A 21,694-nucleotide genomic window follows, 5' to 3' on the forward strand; every position below is an offset into this window, starting at 1 on the left:
TGGCCCGTTTTGTACAAAATGCTGCACATGTCCTGCTCATCCAGAATTCTATCCTCAGAGATGCTATGAGTGATCTGGCTCTGCATTTCCTCAACAAAATGAAGAAAATTGTTGCAAAAACAAATAAAAAAAAACATCTCCTAAACATTTTGCCAAACATCACACACACTCCTATCCTCATGGTGGAGACCTGTGCCCGGAAGGGCACTTTTTCTAGTTATTATTAATTTTCTTGAATGATTTATTATCAATATATCTTTCACGATTTATTTGTTTGATCAAATCACACATAGCATATGGGTGTCATCTCACTGCCAACACAACAAATCACAATACGTACTGCGCACGCGCGCACGCACGCACGCGCGCGCGCGCAGATATGTCCGCGCGACATTACTTATCGATTACTTATCGATTTTCATGTCGGTCGGGTCCTCGCGTATTCACCATTGCTTAGGCCGTTGGTTCCAAGTGGGACCAGAGACAAAGATTTACTGTGCTTAGGCCCATATTTTACAGTGTAGATTTGTGTTGTGTATATTTTACAGTGGATATATTTATCATAATAGTGTAGTGTTGCATTGTGTTGTTATTGTGGTTACATTAATTTTACAGTGTACAGTAGATGTGTTGTGTATTTTACTGTGGTTAATGTAAAATACACTGTATTTTGACAGTGTATATTGGCATTGTGTGGCGTTTCTTTACATAACACTAGTCATAATGCATTTTAAAGTGCAGATTTGTGCTGTTTTCGGCACTGCATTGAAGCAGAAACCAGAGGCAGCAGAAAAAGCACGAAAGCAGAGGTTGTGGTTTCACACGTTTCACACCTCGTCAGACGGGACGCTGGCCTTTCTCTCTCTCTCACACACACACACACACACACACACACACACACACACACACACACACACACACACACACACACACACACACACACACACACACACACACACACACACACACACACACACACACACACACACACACACACACAATTAATGTGAACTCCGGCTGTCCTGTCCTGGCCGGGATAGGCCGGATATATACTTGTAGTTGCTCACAATGCATCGCATCCGCAATGCATTGTGATCTTGTAGATCGGATATTTTCAGTACACCATACACAGGGCGTGCAACCAAGTGCAAAAACACCCCTTTAACTGACCAGCATACAACATTGCCACACAACTCGCTGCAACGCAATCTATTATGGAGAACATTGCCTCTGGTATTAGCCCTGCTTTCGCTAAAATACGGTAGTGTGTTGGGAAGAGAGACGGTCAGACAGACAGACAGAGGTAGACATATTTGATGTACCTTGACAGACAGTGGGTGGGTGGGTGGGATACGGGGAGGTGAGGCCTACATCACCAGCGTGTTACATTCCACTTGCAGCAGCACTGATACGCATGGGAAACAACCTGAGCCCAAACACCTTACCTGCTACAGCAGTGCTTTGTTTGTTTACACCTTATCTTTTCATGTGGATGTGTATTTTTAACCCTCACTACTTAGTAGGCTACACTTGACATTTGGTTCTATAGTGGGTATGTGCAGCATGCAAACAATCTGTGGCAATGTGAGGTTAACGTCGTTTAACGTCGTTTAATGCAATCAGGTCTTTTCTGTTTGGATGTATGGGCTGTCATGGCCAGAAAGTAGGTTTTGTTTGCCACTAAGGCGTTTCTGCATAACTTCCACGTATGATGATGATGATGTAACGTGCATACCCTCATACTTTGTCTTCTCTTTTTTTCCCCCTTCTACACAAAACCTTTTTGCTGCTAAAATAGCTGATCTACAAGCACACAACGCATTGCACTGCGTGTGTGCGTGTGAGCTTGTAGATCGGATGTTTTCGGCAAATATTTCCCCCAGAACATGGATGCTAAGGGTTCTGTTTATTCCTATCACATCAATATTTGGTGTGCCCCGGTGCCCCCTGTAGTAATGACCTGGTACTGACACTTTGCGTAAAGTAAAATATTTGTCAGCGCAAAGCTGTTGTGCGGATCGTTCTCATTTTAACCCCCATAACCCTCTCCCAACTTCCATCCAATATCAAGATTCACCAATATCAAGATTCAAATGGAGCTGCCAGGTAAGAGAAGAAGAAGGCCGGAGAGGTGGTTTATGGATGCGGTGAGAGATGACATGCAGGTGGTGACTGGAGCGACCGAAGAAGCAAGCAGAAGCAGATGAAAACAGAATGATCTGCTGTGGCGACCCCGATGAGAGATAGCCGAAGAAATAAGAAGCGGAATATATTGCCAAAAAATTGTCTGTTTCAAAATATTTTAAAAATAGCAGATCTACAAGGTCACGCTTCGGGCCCCCAACCCCCCAATTTTGATTTGTCTACATTAAATCACTGCTTCGTGCCTCCACTGTGGGCTGATTATAATCATCTGGCTCTCTGTGTCTGAGCTCATGTTCTGAATCTCCCAAATATTAAACTGAAACATTGTCCAGAACAGCTCACTCACCAATAAAATGTGAAGTTTATACAGCTGTGATATGGATCGTTGACTTAAAGAAAACGTCACATCTCTTTTCTTTTCCCCTACAGAGTAGCGAACATTGCGGTGGAAAGTAACTGTACAGTAAGTGCTTTTTTTTAATCAAGTATACTGTACTTCAGTAAGTGAGGTACTTTTACTCCACTACAATAATTTGACTGCTTTAGATAATTTGGAGATGTATATTAATACTATAAAATATACATTAATCACTTAAAGCTGCACAATGTACTGTAACTTTCCTCTTCTACCCTGTATTTGAACCCGGTTTTCTGCACACCTGCTGACATTTTTACAATTGAGCCTGCTTGCTTGCTCAGGGGATGAATTGACACGATCTAAACGTCTCAATAGAAGAGCAGGGATACAAAATACAGCCACCCCAATTGTTTTAAATGAATTACACTTGGATGTTCGAGCATCAACCTAAGAGACAGTGGGCTGTATTTTGCGTGTCTTAAGTACCAGGTCTTATTACTTAACTCAATGGTCGCCAAGGACTTATTTAACTTCTTTTTCATGATGTCCTTTTTTAGTTTTTTTTTTAGACTTTAAAAAAAAAAATATATATATATATATATAAAATAAAATAAAATATATATGGTGGCGGTCTGGGCCTTTTGGCGCCCCCTGGTGGCGATGAATGAGTTAACTTAAGACCTGGAGGCATGATCAATGCCATTTGGCTATTCTGAGTGGCCAAAGAGCATTGACCACGCCTCCAGGTCTTAAGTTAAGTAATAAGACCTGGTACTTAAGACACGCAAAATACAGCCCAGTGTTTCATTGTATGCCGTTACACCACTGCTTCTCTCAAAGTGGAGTCCGGGGACCCCTGAGGGGTCCTCGAGTCGACGCGTTGATGAGGAAGATCCTCTATTTCAAATACATACATTATAAAACACCTTTATTGCTAAATATGTTTTTTCATACTACAGTGTCACACAAAAGCATCCAGAAGCTGCATGGAAACGCGGCGCTCGAGCTGTTTTTGAATTGAATCCTGAAAAGTAACAGTTTTGGACATAATGAGGTTTCCACCCGTCCAAGGAGATTTGCAAAGTAACTTGTAACTAAAGCTGTGATTGTATTGGAGTAAAAACTAGCACAGTATTAGCCTAGATGTAGACAGTGCTGGATTAAGACTTATACAAGACTCTGGATGATGTTGACATCCAGGCTTTGTTATTGTGGCAGATTGTTATGTTGTCATCCCCACCCAACTCTATATTCATGAGGATTGTCACAGTCATGGAAAACAACAATATAGAGTTGCAAGCGTGGGTCTGCGGACACATACGTATCAATTTGGTAGAACGTTATTATAACCCTGGCGCCCTGCTTGGGTGGAGGGTTTGTCCTCAAGTGGGCCGATTGTAATTATCTGGCTGTCTGTGTCACATCTGAGCTCATGCTCCGAATCTCCCCCTCATATTAAACCCACCAGTGTCCAGAACCTCACAGTAGAAATCCAGTCACAACACACTCACTCACCAATAAATCGTTGGAGTTTATACAGCCGTGATACGGATCGTTGACTTAAAGAAAACGTCTGATCTCTCTTCTTTCCTATTTCCCCCTGCGGTGCATGCGAGCTAGCGCTGCATGCTGCTGGGCTTATTCGGCTCGTTTTCCCAAAGAAAGTTTTTCTCCCCCCATCGCGGCCCTAATTAGCCAGGAACTTTCCATGGCGCGGTGAACGCCAGTGTAGACCATCAAACGGCACAAATGCTCGGAAACTGAGGGAGGAAAGAGCTCCGGGAATCACAATATGCAAAGTCTGACGGAAGGCCTTGTGGATTTACAGGAATCGCAATCTGCCAGTGGTGAAAGTAGTACTCCAAATTGTCTTTTTTTCTTTTTCTTTTTACTTAAGTAGCAATACTACAATGTAGTCTGTTACAATTTAAAGTGTCATGTATTGACATTTTTGAAACTTTAAAGTATTGGCATCAAAATGTACTTAAAGTAAACACGGTATTGTAATCGCTTACAGTATGCAGACATTGTTTTAAGATACTTCAAAATTAAGATACTTCAAAACCCCACACACAAAATAGAGGATTTACAAGCTCACAAAACGTTGCGTTGAGACATTGTGACACATTGTGTGCTTGTGGATCTGCTACTTTTTAATTACCAAAGTATAGACAATTCTAGATGTTGCTTGCTATAATATTTGTAAATTAGAAATTTTCTGGAAATCGATTTAGAAGGTGCTTTTAAAATCGGCATTAGGTCAAAGTACAATAGCTGCCTCTGAGATGGAGTGGAGTGGAATGGACCTCAAACCTCAAAATTGTACTGTACACAAGTAACAGTACTTGAGTAAATATACTTAGTTTGCTTTCCACCACTGTGATCTGCAAGGCTGACGGAATCCTGGTGGATTTACTATTTGCAGCCGTCACAAAGGGCTGCCCGGGAACGGCAGGAATGGAAAAACGAAACGGAATCTTGAAAGCTGGTGGTGGATCATTTTCGTGGAATGTCAGTCGAGGCAGAGAGAGAGGACTTGTGGGTGGTTGACAGTAGCTGTATTAGTAGTTAACCTTAAAGATTGTGTGTGCTGTCGGGGTGGAAAAAAGGTTGTACAGTATGTCCAAAACCCTGACTTCTCAGGAAATGTAAAGGCAAAGGAAAGGACCATGACTTGTGTTCCAACGGTACAAAGCTCCTTTTAATAGTTTTCGCTTGTTAAATATTTATAAAACCCACAAACACACCACTCTCACTTTCACCTCCCCTCCCTAGTTTTGCACGATGTACGATGACGTAGGCCAGGACATTAATTTACAAACATAGAACGTCTCAGTCGGGTGGAATCTCCATATTCTAATCGTTTGTGTTTTTTTGGTTTTTCTTTAAATAAATTGAGCGCCCTACTTATATACATGGTCATACTGCAGCGTCACACAAAAGCATCAAAAGTAGCGGATCCACAACGAGCTTGTCAATCTGCCAGCTTTGCTACTTTTGAATTTGAATCCAGAAAAGTAACAGTTTTGGACATATTAGGTTTTCCACCGGACAGACACGATAAAGAGCATGTCATAATCATTTATGGAGATTAGATACAAGGTTTCAGCCCCGACAGCAGTGAGATAATCCATTCTAATTTGTGATGACATCACGGCGACCACCAAATGGCTATAAATCGCGTTGGAGCCGAGTATAATACTGTGCTGACAGGAGTGTGATGGAGAAGGACACAGCTTCACAGCATGATGGTGGAGGAAGACTCCGATTCCTCCAACCTAAACAACCAGGACTTCCCCTCCCCATGTCTGCACATTTTGTTTATGGAGGACGTGTGCGTGCGTGCATGCTCATGTGCGCGACTGGGTTGTGCGTTTGTATTACTATGAAGGCTACGTACACAATTAGCCTAAACCAGTGGGGTCCGACCCGTGGATCCCCAGTGGTCCTTGGGGGAGAACAGGGGTTCCCCATAATAATATGTACATATATAGCGTGACACGTCACAATCATTTTCACAGCTTTATCCATTTATGCGTTGGCTATTTGAAAATAGCAGATCTACAAGCTTATACATCTGCAAGTATCGAAACATTTTCAATAATTTTGAAATGTTTTGACACAAATCTACTCTTCTGAAGGTCCCTGCCACAAAACATTTTCAGTTGGGGGTCCGTGGGGGTCCGCAGCCTCTGCCTGATGGCCTCAAAAGTCTAATATCTCTCCTGGTCCATAGGGATATCCCTTTGGTGTTGGACTTTCACGTGGGAGACCAGACTTTGAATCCCGGGCGTTACGTTGGTGCCATGACCTGGATGGGGTTTCCCCGTGGGAGGAGGTCAAAGGGGGGGTGAGTGTAGCAGAGTGGCTCATGACCTGGATGGGGTTTCCCCGTGGGAGGAGGTCAAAGGGGGGGTGAGTGTAGCAGAGTGGCTCATGACCTGGATGGGGTTTCCCCGTGGGAGGAGGTCAAAGGGGGGGTGAGTGTAGCAGAGTGGCTCATGACCTGGATGGGGTTTCCCCGTGGGAGGAGGTCAAAGGGGGGGTGAGTGTAGCAGAGTGGCTCATGACCTGGATGGGGTTTCCCCGTGGGAGGAGGTCAAAAGGGGGGTGAGTGTAGCAGAGTGGCTCAGAGCCTGGATCTGCCTGATGGCCTCAGAAGTCTAATATCTCCCCCAGTCCATAGGGATATCGACCCGACTTTGAATCCCAGGCGTTACATATACATAGCCTACATTGTGACGATATGATATTGAGATGCCACTATATATATATATGCCTTGACACGAAAAACTTTGCAAACAAATGGCCCTGTGTGTGTGTGTGTGCGTGTGTCATGCGCATGTCGGTGTTATATTGGCAGATTGTTGTGTATTCCCACCCAGCAGCACTCTATTCATGCTGATGATCGTCACACGGAAACAACAATAGAGTTCAGATAACAACTTTGCCACTGCAGGTATCTGAGGGCCGCACGTGCACACGCACGCACACGCACGCGCACGCACACGCACAAACGATGTCTGTCTCACATGTTTCATGAGTCACATGCAGAGGTGTAAAGTCATTTAGTACAAGTACTGTACTTATACATACAAATAGTTACTTGAACTTAACTTTGTAGAATATGCTTCTACTCCACTACATCTCATATATTGTACTATTTACTTCACTACAACTATTTGATAGCTTTGTCGATTTAGATCATTATACTACGGAACACAATTAAGCCATATTTTGTATGCCGGCTGATCGGAAATAACAGATCTACAAACTCACAATTGCCTGGTTTGTACTTTTACTCAAGTCAAATGTTGAATGCAGGCCCTTTTACTTGTAACAGAGTATACTTTTATAGTGTGGTGTTGCTACTTTTACTTAACCCATTTAGACCTGAGGCCGGTTCTAAAAAGAAATGGCTTCTAAATCCTAAAAGTTTTCTGAAAAACCTGTGTTGCTATGTCAGTGGTTTTCATGATTTCATGTCAAGGACCCAAAACATTACATGTAATTGGCCGCTAACCGCCATCTGAAAATATGTTGTTCCAGGGACCCCCCCAGAAGCAAAGATTTGAGTTAAAAATGTTAGCTGTGAAAGAATATATATTCAAAGAGTTGCGCCACATTTTCACAATTTTTCAAAAATAGCCAAAGTATAACACAAAGCTTAAAACACCAAAAGGGGTCCCGTCCTGAAGTACAAATACTTTTCCCACCACTGTTCATGAGTCACGTTGTCAACTTTCCTTCTCACACAGACACGTATTTCCCTTGACAATAGGCTACTCACTGTCAATGCTATCAAGTATTCATTTGTTAAGCACTTAAATCCTATACCCCATTGACTGGAGTGCCCCTGGGGTATATACTAGGCCCCCTCTTTTTGTTACAAGTCCCCTCTGTTGGAATGCTCTTACTAGCCTGCATCCTACTGTAACAGACTGTTTACAGACTGTTGGTTTGGAAGATGTGCGAGACTACATCCTCTAACTTGTTTGCATTTTGTTTTTGAATGATTGAATACTTTATCAGCATGTTTGTTAATATTTCCATATTGGTCCATTGTACTCAATTCATCAGTAATTCAATACAATACATTAGATATTGGGAGAAAACTCAGTAGTATCAGCAGATATATTAACAGAGAAATGAGGAGTGGAGGCGAGGACGTTACTACCAAGGTGTTCCAAGGAATTTGTCTATAGGTTAATTTTGAGTTTTCCATTTGCTTTTGGTTGTTGTACTCTTGTACACTCTCAGAGTTACACACCTGTGTCGTGAGGGACAATTTGGAACGCCCTCAAGCCAGGAACCATGAGGGACCGGTTCATGGACCCCACTTTGAGCTCCACTGGTGTATCAGAGTGTTTCCAGTGAGCCAACATGCACAATATCAGCACCGTGACTTTGACCAGAATGGAACAGATCGAGCCGTACGTCATTAGTATATCACTGGTAACACCTGGACAGTGTGAATGCTCAAAACGCTAATTTTGTGAGACAGTCGGTCAACAACCTTCTTTACTGTACTGTAACAGACAACTGTAGTGTCCTTTATCCTTATCAGATTAACCGTTTAGTGTGTCCACTACATAAACACTAGTCAGCTACTGTACAGTTGGGTGCCACCGATATTGTCCCTTATCATTTGACCCATTTAGGCCTGACCTCAAAATTTAAAAAAAATCCTTCTAAATCCTCCAGTTTTCTGAAATAAATATTTTCACGATTTTTCAAAAATAGCAGACCTACAAGCTCGTAGCGCGCCACTCGGTGGCGCGCTATGAGCTTGTAGATCTGCTATTTTTCAATAGCTAAATTATAACAATGTTTAAAACACCAAAAGGGGTTCCCGCCCAAAATGGGTTAACTGTCCTTTTGCGCAGATCACGCAAACCTCAGCAAAAAGAAAAGGACAATATCGATGGCCTCCAACTGTACATGCCTAAGCCTTATCAACCTCATTAGCTAACAGGGACACACAGTGCGATGTCAAATGTGTGTGTGTGTGTGTGTGTGTGTGTGTGTGTGTGTGTGTGTGTGTGTGTGTGTGTGTGTGTGTGTGTGTGTGTGTGTGCATGCGACACAATTTCACATTAGAAATATCACATACAGAAATATCTATGCAGGCAAAAACATGCCTATTGCAGGCACACAATACACGCACGCGCACACACACACGCACGCGCACACGCACGCACACACGCACGCACAATCACACATGCATCTCTAAAGCTGTCAGAATCAAGCCTGGGGCGATTTTAAGCTCTCATCAACTCCAACTCAACTTAAAGCTTATCGTCAAATCACATGTTCATGACAACAGGTGTCAAACGGAGGGTGAAGAGAAGTTTAAACACTAGAGCATTTTATATTCTGTAGGCTACATATACTTTTGATCAAACTTTGCCTGTTGTCTCTCCTATGGTAGGCTACCACATCAATACAGCATGGAATTGTGGACAGGATCGTACCCAACGATAACAAATTATCCAGTTTTGGGTCTGAGAGTCTTAGGCCCTTTCCCAATTCCTTTTTTAACCCTACCCCTCATCCCTTGGCCCTACCCCTTATCCCTTGCCCCTTCCCCTTGCCCCTACATAATGAGTGTCAAGGGGTAGGGGGATAAATCATCACCCTAGGAATTGGAACGTCCCTAAATATTGAACGTCCCTTGTAGATATTGACAACCTGTTCTCAGAAAATAGCTGATCTGCAAGCTCACTACAGGCCAGTGGTCCCCAAACCCTTTCATGTCAAGGACCCCCCAATTTGACAATAATTAGCCCGCAGACCCCCATTTGAAGAGATATGCCAGGGACCCCATAGATTTTTACGAATCTAGCAGTGTCACGGACCGCCAGTGTGACATGCATTAGTCCATGGACCCCCATTTGATGGCATTTCTGTCTCTGGGACCCCCAATTTATATTGTGCATGAAATCAATGTCAATTAACTCTGGGAGTGTACAAATGGACCCTTATGGGTCCATTTGGTTCCAAACTATCATTTAGCTGGGGACCCCCTGGAACTCTCTCAAGGACCCCTGGGGGTCCCTATAACCCACTTTGGAAACCACTTTCCATAAGCTGTAGATCGGCTATTTTGGGAGAAGAGATGGAACGTAAACATTGCTGTGGTTATGATGAAATAAATATATTGTAATTGTGTCTCATCTTGGTAGCCCACCAGAATGTAATTCAGCTAGATATAGCTCATTCTGACACCTGCTCAACAGGTGTACCTGATTCATTGATTATTGTATTAACAGTTTGTATAGAATGGATATACAGGGTTAGAAAAAAGAAAAACAATTTACAGTATAGAAAGAAGGGGCTGTGGTCACTGTGTTCATTGTTTTTAATATCATTAAGAACAGTCATTTTCTATCATGTCCTATGACAAGTCGTAGTATGCTACATATGATATGAATGACAATGTTTCAAATTCAACAACATTTAGGACAATGAAAATGCCATCGTGATTCATCTCCATCCAATGTACAGGCTTGTACAGCAGCTTGCAGTCTGTTCCATAGCTGGTTTGCCTGGGGAAAAAACAACACCATTGCAAATTAGTTATGTAACTTTTGCAACTTGTGGGGATTAGCATAACATTGGTCATGATAAAACCATACCAGCTATCACTGCACCGAGTAGCCGTTATGCAGCGACAGCGTTATGTAGGTACAGTAGGCTATTTCACGGCTTTTATAAGAGCTCCAAAACTGCAGAATGTTGACATATCGTGGTCTGGGGGGTCGGACTTATGCCTGCTAGTTAAGCTAGTTTGCATCCGAGTTGTTCCACCGGGGCACCGACCGGCGGTAAATAAAAAATAATAAAGCGCCGCTGCCAAATTAATGGGTAACGTTACCGTAACGTTGTATGAATGCAACGCCGTAGCATATCGTTAGTTCAAGTGAGGTAATGTTAACCTTTGCTAGAGATTACGATATTTTTGGCGATGCAGATTGTTAACACATTCAAATAATATTGGTTATTATCATATTCTTCCATAATAAAGGACGAAAAAGGCGTCTTACCTCGTCCGCCTTCCGCCCTCTGTGATGTCCCTCCGTTTTAAGTCTGGTCGCGAATCCCCTTCGTTTGAAGGGGATCCAATCCCTTGCACTCGGCCCTACCCCTCGCTCCAAAGAGAATTGAGATAACCCTTCCTCCTCACGTGAACGCGCATCAGCAAGGGGAAGGGCTAAGGGCCATGCAGAAGGGGGGAATTGGGAAAGGGCCTTAAATCTCACCAAATGGTGGTCAGTGATCAAATGCCAAATAAATAATGGATCTTGATATGAAAAATGTTGAAAAAGCAAGGATATAATATGACCATTTTAAACTGGTTAGACCATAATAGCCAAAGCTGGGGCATCTATCAGGCTCAGATATGCATGCTCCCTTAGATTTATTCTGCACCTTACTTAGTACGAGTACAATGATGATGACATGCATTTGCTGGTAATTATGAATGTCACTGAGAGTTCTGGACCTACCGGTATGTAGCCTTGTTATGTTATTGTTCAAAATCTACTTTCATTTGCTGTATCAATCATTCATGATCAAACAATATCAAGTGAACATTTCTTTCAACCGTGATTGTCGGTTCTTTAGTTGAATAATGGCAGAAGGCAGGTGAAAATTTCACTTTCGGTTAATTTCCTGTTGTATCTATTGCTTGACGTAAATTTACATCATTGGCACTTAACTGTTGCATTAGACTTGATGTAAAACAACGGTGGTGAATATTTTACAAACTAGAACTCACGATAGAAATAAAGTCATTCATTGAGTGGACTATAATCGGTTTGAGGACCATGGTCTATGGGACACTTTTTTCATGAATCCATTGTGGATAAGGAGTCAAGCTGCCAATATGTCCAGTTTCCCCCATGACTTCTCCCTTAGTGGAAATTCACCTGGTATTTGACTTCAATCAACCTCTGGCTACAGACTGTGACTCATGCGCCATCTGTCCTCTTACATAAACCCAACTCTGTTGTCTGTAACAGGCAGTCACAATCATAATACAACTCTGTACCTCTGTACAGTATGTGTCTGACTTTCCCTTACGCTATCGATAGTTTACGTGCGTGCGTGCGTGCGTGCCTTTCCTTTTACCAGTGGGGAAAGAAGTACTCTCAGTACTCTCAAGTTCTGTATAAAAAAAGTGTATTTGAGTGTGAGAAATTGGAGAAACATTTTTAAATATTGTTTTTTTTTCTTTTTATATACATAAATCGGGCACAAATCTTTTCAGATGGGGGGGATCTACGGCAAAATATACATAGAGTTGGGGGTCCTTGACTTGAAAAAGTTTGAGAACCAATGATTTAGTGTCACAGTCACAGACTTTTGTCATTATTTGTACAGTCTGGTCTTGTATTTCTATGTATTACTTTTGTTCCCTGGTCTAGTTTTCTTGGTTCTATGGTTGTTTGCTCCAGCTGTGTCTCATTTTGTAATCAACCCTCATGTGTTTATCAGTCGTGTTCCCCAGTCAGTCCTTGTTGAGTCATTGTATCCTGTCACCGGTTTCAGTCTGTTTTAAGTTGTTCACCCGTCTTCTGAATTAAAACACCATTTATTGGTTTTGAACACTACCATGCCTGGCTCTCCTGCGTTTGGGTCCTTACCTCACCTACACGTGACATTTAGAGGTTAGGGGATAGCTAAACCTTTATAGAAAGATGTGTTTTACACCTTTGTACATTGTTCTTGAACAGTATGTATGTTTTTACGCTTTGTTTCCTAATGTAATGTAATGTCTGCCTGTTTTGTTTTTTATGTTTTGTGTGGGGATGTAAATTAGCATCTTTGCTAAATCCGGAATATTTACATTGCATACAAATATGATGTCCATTACGATCTACCCGTCTAAATAAACTAATAAAGCAAAGTCAAGTTACACGAGTTTTGTGCTGCTGTTATATTGAGCTTCGTCTATTTAAGGGTCCTTGCCACAAAAGAAGTTTGAGAACCACTGCTCTAAGATGTCGCAGCATCACTCTTTCTTCTTATTGTTTTGCTCTCTTTTATAAATGTATGTCCTCCCAACTGCAGTTGCACGGAGCAATTCCACCCTCTGTTTGACACCTGTCGTCGTGCACTTGTGATTTGACAATAAGCTTCAAGTTGAGTTGAAGTTGATGAGAGCTGAAAGTCACCCTGGGCTTGATTCTGACAGCTTCATTAGAGATACATATAAGCTGAACGTATAAGCCCAGGTTTTTAGGGTTGGGGTTAAAAAGATTTGTCCTCACAAGCTTAGTAATAAAAATGTGAGTGAGTGAGTGTGTGTAGATTACTTTACTGCTATTGACGTTGAAGGAAAAGACAGAGAAGATTGAAGATCTTGCACGTTACCTTGAGAGAGACTGCCAGTGGTGGAAGGTGGAAGATGTTTTGTTTTTCTCTTTTCTAAAGGATTCAAAATGTGTATTTCGTGCTACGTTGTGAGCTTGTAGATCTACTATTTTCAAATAGACAAAGTAGCCTATAACTTAGGGCTTAATTGATTCACATATGTTTTTTGTAATAATAATCTATTAATCTATAAAGCAACTTCTAACTAAAGTTTCCAAATACTCCAAATACTGAAAAGTATATAATTTGCCTCCGAGATGTAGTGGAGTGTAAGTGTAGTATTGAAAAATGGTCATGATCAAGTAATGTACTAGTAGGCACTTGCAGTACAATACAGTACAGTACTTGAGTAAATGTACTTAATTACTTCCCAGTTCCCACCACTGGAGGCTGTGTGCGATGTCTCGCCATGTGTTTGTATCTTACTGGAGGCTGTGTGCGATGTCTCGCCATGTGTTTTTTTATCTTACAATTCTAGCGTGCGTGCTAGAATTTATATCCCTATGTTTTGTGCTTTATAATGTAGGCTGCGGAGAAAAGTAAGATGCATTCCTGGAATATTTGACTAATGTCTTGGCTGGAAACCATTTCCTAAATGGGGTCACAGACAGAAAGGCCAATGACTGCCATAAGGCACATTATAAAATAATTTGATTTCACAGGCTTCAGCATGATAGTTTAGAGATTAAAAAAAGAAGAAGAAAACGAATCGGGTCCGCGTATTGTTGCTGTAAGGCAAAAACCATATCTCACCTAACACAAAGCGTGCTAACGATTCGGATTAACCTTTTCCTAGGCCGACAGTAAATGTTCTCTTATAGCGAGAATCACACAGCATACCTCAAAAGAAAGCGTAACTTGTCCACTATAATTTTTATTTTTATTTTTTATTTGACCATTTTCCATTCTGGAGATATGTACCTTTATGTAACACCTGCTTCTGTAGTAACGTACTCTTCTTGAACAGAAAGCCTAATTAGGAACGGTTTTATGTCAGACGCTGTGTATCGTTCCAACTCGGCTAGCCGAGTTCGCCTGCTGTTTTTTCCTCCGAGGTGGAAAGACTGCCGAGCCTGCCCAACTCTCGTTACACAACACAGCGCCTTTGTAATGTTCCATCTGACCGGCGTTGATCATCATGATAAAGAAGGACGATACAATCCGTGAGTTTTTTTGTTTGAGTATGAAGAAAAAAGGAGATAGAAATCTGACCGACAGACACTCAGTCACACTCGGGTCATATTACACACAAGACCCCTCCGCTGAAACACACAGGAGGGAGCCCTCCCCTCCCTGAAACAAAGAGAGAGAAACAAGATGAGGTGCACCGAGCCGATCGGCTTGGTATGCAGCGATTCTGTTGACCTGAGTTGCATGGGAGTCTCTGAGCCGCCATTACGTGACAATACGCAACCCCCTCCCGTCCTGTTTTCAGGAAGGGAGGGGCGGGAGAGGCATTTTTTTCTTTTTTTTTGGGATCACGTGATCGGAGTGTTGTGCTATCATCCAGGGCGAGTTGGTAAAGTGCCCAGGTGTGTAGAAAGGCGATTAAAATCAATAAAAACATGCGGTAAACGGACATCTACGTGTCCCGCACCGGACCGTTGGGATTCCAACCACGTAGAAATCTCTTTCCCGCACGGGGTGTGTTAAACTTGTTTTATGTTGTGTTGTAAATTAACTAGCTACTTCATAAACAAGAGTGCCGCACAAAAGTTTTGAGCTTGTAGATTTTCTTAAATATTATATTAAAAAGGTAAATAAAACAGTTTGATGTTTTCACCCGACAGCGACACTATATTGTTTACACTCATTTTATACACATAAGTCAACATGGTTTTACCACTACTACCAATTATACAAATCCTGCCTGCCTGCCTGCCTGCGCGCGTGCGTGCGCGTGTGTGGATGGGATTCACATGGAAAGACTGGTGTGACCTCACTTGGGGGGTTGGGGGGGTTACGTACCAGCCGTGGAAACGGCTGGTACTTATCTTTATGAGATACAGTATACAAAACAAAAATAAAACTCGGCTCCACAGATCCACATGGACGCTGTGAAAGGGTTTTAAATCTCTCAGCTTCTCTGTTTTATATCCATGCCTCTGAAACTCTGTCTGTCTATCTATCTAACCTCAGAGCTGCACAGATATACGACGACATGATTTATGTGCGTCTGTCTCCAGCAGACATAAATTCGGTGATTGTGTGAAGACGAGGGCCAAAGTGTTGACATCAATCACGGCATCTCCACTAGCTCCTTCTCTGATCTCCCACCACGAAGGTGACAGACGGTGAGGTCCGCTGCCAGCGTTGACGAGCCAACAGGACTCTCCGCTGTGCTACTAAATCAACATCATGGACGGAGTCTACTGCTGCTCGCACCACAAAAACAACTGGTTGCACGCGCCTTCCTGTGTGAAGTATATCCTACTACTGTCTCCACTGTGGGCTCAGACTTTGTGTACACATGCTACATGCTATTTATACACTTGGATGGATGGAGTTTTTATCTGGTGCAGTGGAGGAAGAAGTATAGGCTACTTTTGATTCTGGACTTAAGGGTAGGGTATAAGTGATCTTTTTAAAGCACTATATATTCTGGTAGTAATCATTGCTATTGACCATTTGCAAATCGCGGCCATCTTGCCATCAGAGTTTGGAAGTGCTTGTTTACAGCAACGTCCTGCTGCCTCCTGCATTTTGTGCAAATTTAATTCAAGGTGGTACGCAGGGCAGTTGAGTGAAATCTAACGAGCACTTCCAAACTGCAACCCTTAGAAAAATAATCACCTGCAATTAAGGAAAGAAAGTAGCTCATAACATGTCTACAGTGGGTTTTTATGAAACAAACACTTTGCAGATAGAAAGAGGATTCAAGCTTTTCGTACAGCTGCAATGTTGGTGAGTTTGACGTTGTATAATACAATCTGATAGGACTTTTCTGTTGTATGTATGGGCTGTCAATGGGAAATTGCACCTAGTTACCACCCTGCCATTAACATAATGGCAAGATGGCCTCGCTGTGCATATGGACAATAGAGCAGAGGTTCTCAACCTTTTCAGGCCATGACGGACGCCGGGTGGGGAGGGTGATATCACTGTATGTAATCCTACGGGCTGGGGCGGCATCTGTCAGCAGGGAGTGTTGGGCGGGAGTAGGATGAAGGCTCTACGTCCTCTCGGTTGGGGTTCCTCAGTGGCAGGTGAGTCAGGAGTAGGATATAACAGCAGTGACAACACAAAAATGTGTGTGGGGAGGAATCAATTGGCATATTGACTAAACTGAGGAGAAAAGGGGGTAAATGCCCAAAGTCCAAGTACTTAAAGTTAGTAAGTTCAGATTGTTTGGACTTGCTCGTTAGGAAGGAAATGCTTGCCATTAATATAGTGGTTGCAAAGGCATTAATTAATAATCCCGTGGTGGGGGTTCTGGTCTGGTTTTGGTGAATATTAAGTAGTTCCGGCCATTTGGTGGGGGTCGACGGCCACTCTGAGGGGCCACTCATAAATTAATCTTCAAAACTAGCTTAATTTGAATTGTTGCCTTATTTCTACAATAATAATAATAATATTGCAACTTTCGATCAACTTTGACCCCTCTGTCTGTCTGTATACTGTATAACTCTTTTTTGGTATCCAGTATCACTACGCCCAGCAGCAGCACAAAAACATAGTTCCATGTGTTCCTACTTGTCTTCACTGTTCGGTTAGACCTGTATAATGTAGGCCATACATGATGATGCTATTTGTATTTCAGCCTGACGGATGGTGTTTATTCGGCGTCTAATTTTAGGGTGCGATAGATCTTATGGTGAGTTTGGTGACCATGTCATTTTGGGTGCCACAAGTCCTCCTGGTTACAACCAAACGTGAAAACAAACTTCCAACTTCACTTCAAACTGTCGTCTGCTCAGTGTCACCACGACATTCATTCACCCTTAAACTGATGGAAGTCTCTTATCTGTCACAGTGAGACAGATACAGCAGGAGAGATGAAATATCAACAGTTCAGTGCACTATGGACTTACACTAGCTGACATGCAATACTGAATGTGCGTAAGTGCATTCTCTTGTATTTATTTTGTCCTGCACTGTGCAAGCACTGCTGTGGGGAGTATAGTGTTGTATATTGTCGCTGTCGGACAGAAACCTCTTATCTCCATATTCTAACTTTTTGTGGGTTCACATTGGAACGATCCGTATCTGAATACACTTCAACGGTCCAGAGACCCGCCCCCTATGCGGTCCCGGGGACGGTTGGGCGATCCGCTCCCGGGAATGGTACGCATCATTCACACTACCACAACATCTGCCAAGTGGTCCCGAGTGCGCACCCAGGACCATAGTGTGAATCGCCCCTTATAGGCAATTCACACAGAGGGACTGAATCCGTTTCATTGGAACCGTTTCCGAATACGGTTGCCTGGTCCCCGATGGCCATGATTCACATTGCCCGAGATTCAACAGCGCACCCGGGTACACTTGCATAACACACTTTGATCCTCCAGATGGTGGTGTGCTTGATGGCTGGTGCGCACGGACACTGACCATCAACTCTGCGACATTGTCTCCAATAAATCCAGACACACTGAATTGCATTGCCTCTTTTGGCTCTTTGCCGTTATACTACTTCACTGTCAGCCTGCCTGCTATTCACTGTGCCAGTCAGTTCTGTGCTCCAGTGTCGTGATATTAGTTTAATGGATTCTACTTTAGCATTATTATTATTTTGTTTTACTTTGGAAACTATGCCAAGCAAAGCCCAAGAGCCACGTGTAGTCCAAGATCAGCGCGTACTGCGGTGCTGCGCGTATAGCAGATTCAACATAGCAGATCTGCAAGCTCACAACGCGTCGCGCTGCGACGTGTTGTGAGCTTGTAGATCGGCGACGGGCGGCGTTGAGAAATGAGCTGGTGTCACGTTCTAAAAAAAAAACAGTCCACTTCCTTCTTTAGGTATGCATGCATTCACATTGGAACGATCCGTATCTGAATACACTTCAACGGTCCAGAGACCCGCCCCCCATGCGGTCTCGGGGACGGTTGGGCGATCCGCTCCCGGGAACGGTACGCATCATTCACATTACCACAACATCTGACAAGTGGTCCCGAGTGCGCACCCGGGACCATAGTGTGAATCGCCCCTTAGTGTCGAAGTGTCCTTGAGCAAGACACTGAACCCCTAATTGCTCCTGATGTGCTAGTTGGTGCCTTGCATGGTTTCCGCCGCCATAGGTGTATGAATGTGTGTGTGAATGGGTGAATGTAATGCACATCTAGTAAAGCGCCTTGGATAAAGGCGCTATACTGTATAAATGCACTATTTACCATTTAACCCCACCTCGGGTATATGCTTGCATGGGCACTGATGACGCAGAAGAGAGAACACGTCCCCAGCGGGAATCGAACCCAGAACCTTGTAGCTGTGAGGCGACAGCACTACCGACTGTGCCACAGTGCTCCCGTGATGATATACCCTCCTGTATGTGCAGCATTTTCTTCTTCTTTTTGTCCTGGCTGTATCTGTAACTGTATCTTAACTGCTGTGCTGCCGTTCGTGACATGAATTGATCAAGGTCTTAGCAAAGTTCTCTACGCTTTATGTTCAAGTTCAAGTTCAGCCTATACTTAACTCAAATGTGATAGCGTTTCCCCCATTCGTCCTCATGCTGAATGGTTTAAACAGATTGACACCATACCGCTGTGCTGTGTGTACTTTGGAGAGCAATAAAAGGAAAACTCACTTGCGTTACACAGAGCTACAGGGACAGGCTGTCCCGTTTTACTTCATTGGACATGGTTCAGTGAACAAAACAAAATAAAACATGGCAGCCAACATTTAACAAAGAACTGTAAAGATGATAAGTCAGGCCTCAGCTCAGTGAGAAAATATTAGAGGGACACAGAGAGAGAGAGAGAGAGAGAGAGAGAGAGAGAGAGAGAGAGAGAGAGAGAGACAGAGAGAGAGAGAGAGAGAGATTGCAGTTATATTCAGGTAATTCCTCTTCTTCAAAGCCATGATCATTTTTACTGTCTGTCTGTCTGTCTGTCTGTCTGTCTGTCTGTCTGTCTGTCTGTCTGTCTGTCTGTCTGTCTGTCTGTCTGTCTGTGCGTGCGTGCGTCTCGTTTCTGGCACTGCATCACAACGCATGAGAATTATTATACAGGGAAACTTCCTGGCCCCGGGTTTCCTGGATTAATATAAGGCTAAACATAAAGTGTCAGCTTCCATTTCAGCACACGCATGAAAATGAAAGGGGAAATTTCAGTCAGACAGTAATTGGCATCGAGTCACATTATGGAGATATTATATGACATATGACGGATATGACATGGCCATGAAACTGCTTCTGTTTCCACAGTCGGTCTGTTGCCAGTGGTGTAACTTGTAAACCTTGGAGCTGCCAACATCATGCTTGTGTGATTAAACTCTGACAGTCATCCAAGCACAAATTAGCTAGTGGACAGATCTGGTATTGCAAACTTGGAGCACATGCTCCTATACAGATACAAATTTCACAGCCCCAAATGAGACAGCGGCCCCACTTCTGGTCCGTTAGAACGGTGTACTGCAGCTGTCAATGCAATCCCTATGAGAGGTATCATAAAATACCGTAATTTCACTGGTTGATTACTGACATTTTTTGTGTTCTAATAAAGTGTCCCATACGTATATTTGATTTTGTCTGCCATCTCAATATACAACCCACAATGTACTATAATATACTCCATCAGAGTATATTAAGTGCTAGGATCGTAAATCTCAAGATAAAGTGGCCGCATGGTATATACGTCACAGTCGCATCCCTTGAGGTTTTCAAAACCCAGATATATTTGTTTCATTTTATAGGCTATTTATTTGTGGAAACATTATCCACATGCAACAGCATATTGCAAGACTAATTATTAATGCTCATCTGGAGAATTCACTGGGTAGTTGAAAATGTCACTCCTCCATTTAGTTGGGTTATTTCCCCAACTACAACTACTACGTGTGTGTGTGTGTGTGTGTGTGTGTGTGTGTGTGTGTGTGTGTGTGTGTGTGTGTGTGTGTGTGTGCGTGCGTGAAAACACTCACCCACCACCATGGAGGAGGTCTGGACGCATTTAACTCCCACGGCAGTGCTGCATATGGCTTGAACTGGCTTCTCCGTCAAACTCCTACTGGTTGTTCAGAGGATCTGGGGAATACCATGAATCTCTGTTAGTGTTAAGAGTCGTTCACACCAAGGACTATAGCGATACATGTGATTGTCCATGCGGTACATTGTGTGTGTTTTAACTATAGCAGTACAAATAGCAGTACAAATTATTAACCCTAAAGAACTATAATTTAACCATGATATTCTTATTTTGTCATTATAGGCAAACGAAAAGGAAATTTGTTTAGTTCCATATTCTTTTTCACGCATTTTCGAAAGGTACAAACTACAAACACTACACCTTCTGCAGGCCAACGGTGAAGGTTGGCAGTGACAGCGCAGCACACACGAGGGACTGTTTAACTTCAAAGAAATGATCGATGGAGTTGTTAGATATATAAAATCAATTTCTAATGGAGGTTAAATAATGAAGTACTTGTATGCTCCATGCACTGAATATGCATGCATTGTACCGTAATGCCATCATATTTTCGTTGTGATTACAGTGATTGTGGAAACGAGTGAGAGATATTAAAATGCATTTAGTTATGCTCTAGGAATCACAAGTTCTTCCATTCCCAGAAAGCAGAATGGATTTCAAAGTGGGACAACGTCTCAGAAGCTTGTTTCAGGAGATGATGAACGATGTGGTCTGGGCGTGCTGATAGAGAGGTGTGTGTGTGTGTGTGTGTGTGTGTGTGTGCTGGAACAAAGCCCGTCATGATCCTTACTGTACAGCATATCGCCAGATACTGCACTTGGAAAATCGTCCCAAACGGTTACCTTTTCAGGAAATGGAAAACAGAGCCTACAGTGTTCCAATGGATCCAATGTACGTACGTAGTATGTATTATTAGTCACTCACAAGGGCTTGTTCGTACTTTTCTTTGGTTAAACATGTATGCATGCTCTATTAGAAGAGAATATTTTGATCCAGTCTGATCAGATGGAATGTTTCATTCTGGTTGAGAGGAGTGATGGAAACCTTTTGATATCAACAGGAAAATGTCAGCATGTAAACACTTATTCCGATCATTTCTGTCTGGTTGGTCTGGAAGAAAACAAAAAGGGAAAAAAAGGCAGAACCATTTAATATTTGTGTAAACGTAAGTTTGCACAAATATTAAATTTAATAAGTTCTTATTAAATGCTTTGAAGAATGGAAATT

General features: G+C 42.7%; 1 protein-coding gene across 12 annotated transcripts in view; it reads right to left on the bottom strand.

Annotated features, from left to right (window-relative positions):
* The window catches only part of LOC306938335 (uncharacterized protein), a 63,407-nt gene that overhangs the window by 11,215 nt on the left and 30,498 nt on the right, over nucleotides 1–21,694 (bottom strand). For 8 of the 12 annotated variants that reach the window (XM_079522466.1, XM_079522465.1, XM_079522455.1 and 5 more), the window contains exon 3: nucleotides 20,463–20,565. In XM_079522466.1, coding sequence (XP_079378592.1) covers nucleotides 20,463–20,472 — 10 coding nt within the window. In that variant the 5' untranslated portion in view covers nucleotides 20,473–20,565. Of the gene's footprint in view, nucleotides 1–20,462; nucleotides 20,566–21,407; nucleotides 21,423–21,694 lie in introns of those variants that run through there. The other 4 variants (XM_079522462.1, XM_079522459.1, XM_079522458.1 and 1 more) reach the window with 2 other exon arrangements.

Source organism: Electrona antarctica (genome assembly GCF_951216825.1).
Source record: "Electrona antarctica genome assembly, chromosome: 15".
In the NCBI taxonomy this organism is placed as follows: domain Eukaryota; kingdom Metazoa; phylum Chordata; class Actinopteri; order Myctophiformes; family Myctophidae; genus Electrona; species Electrona antarctica.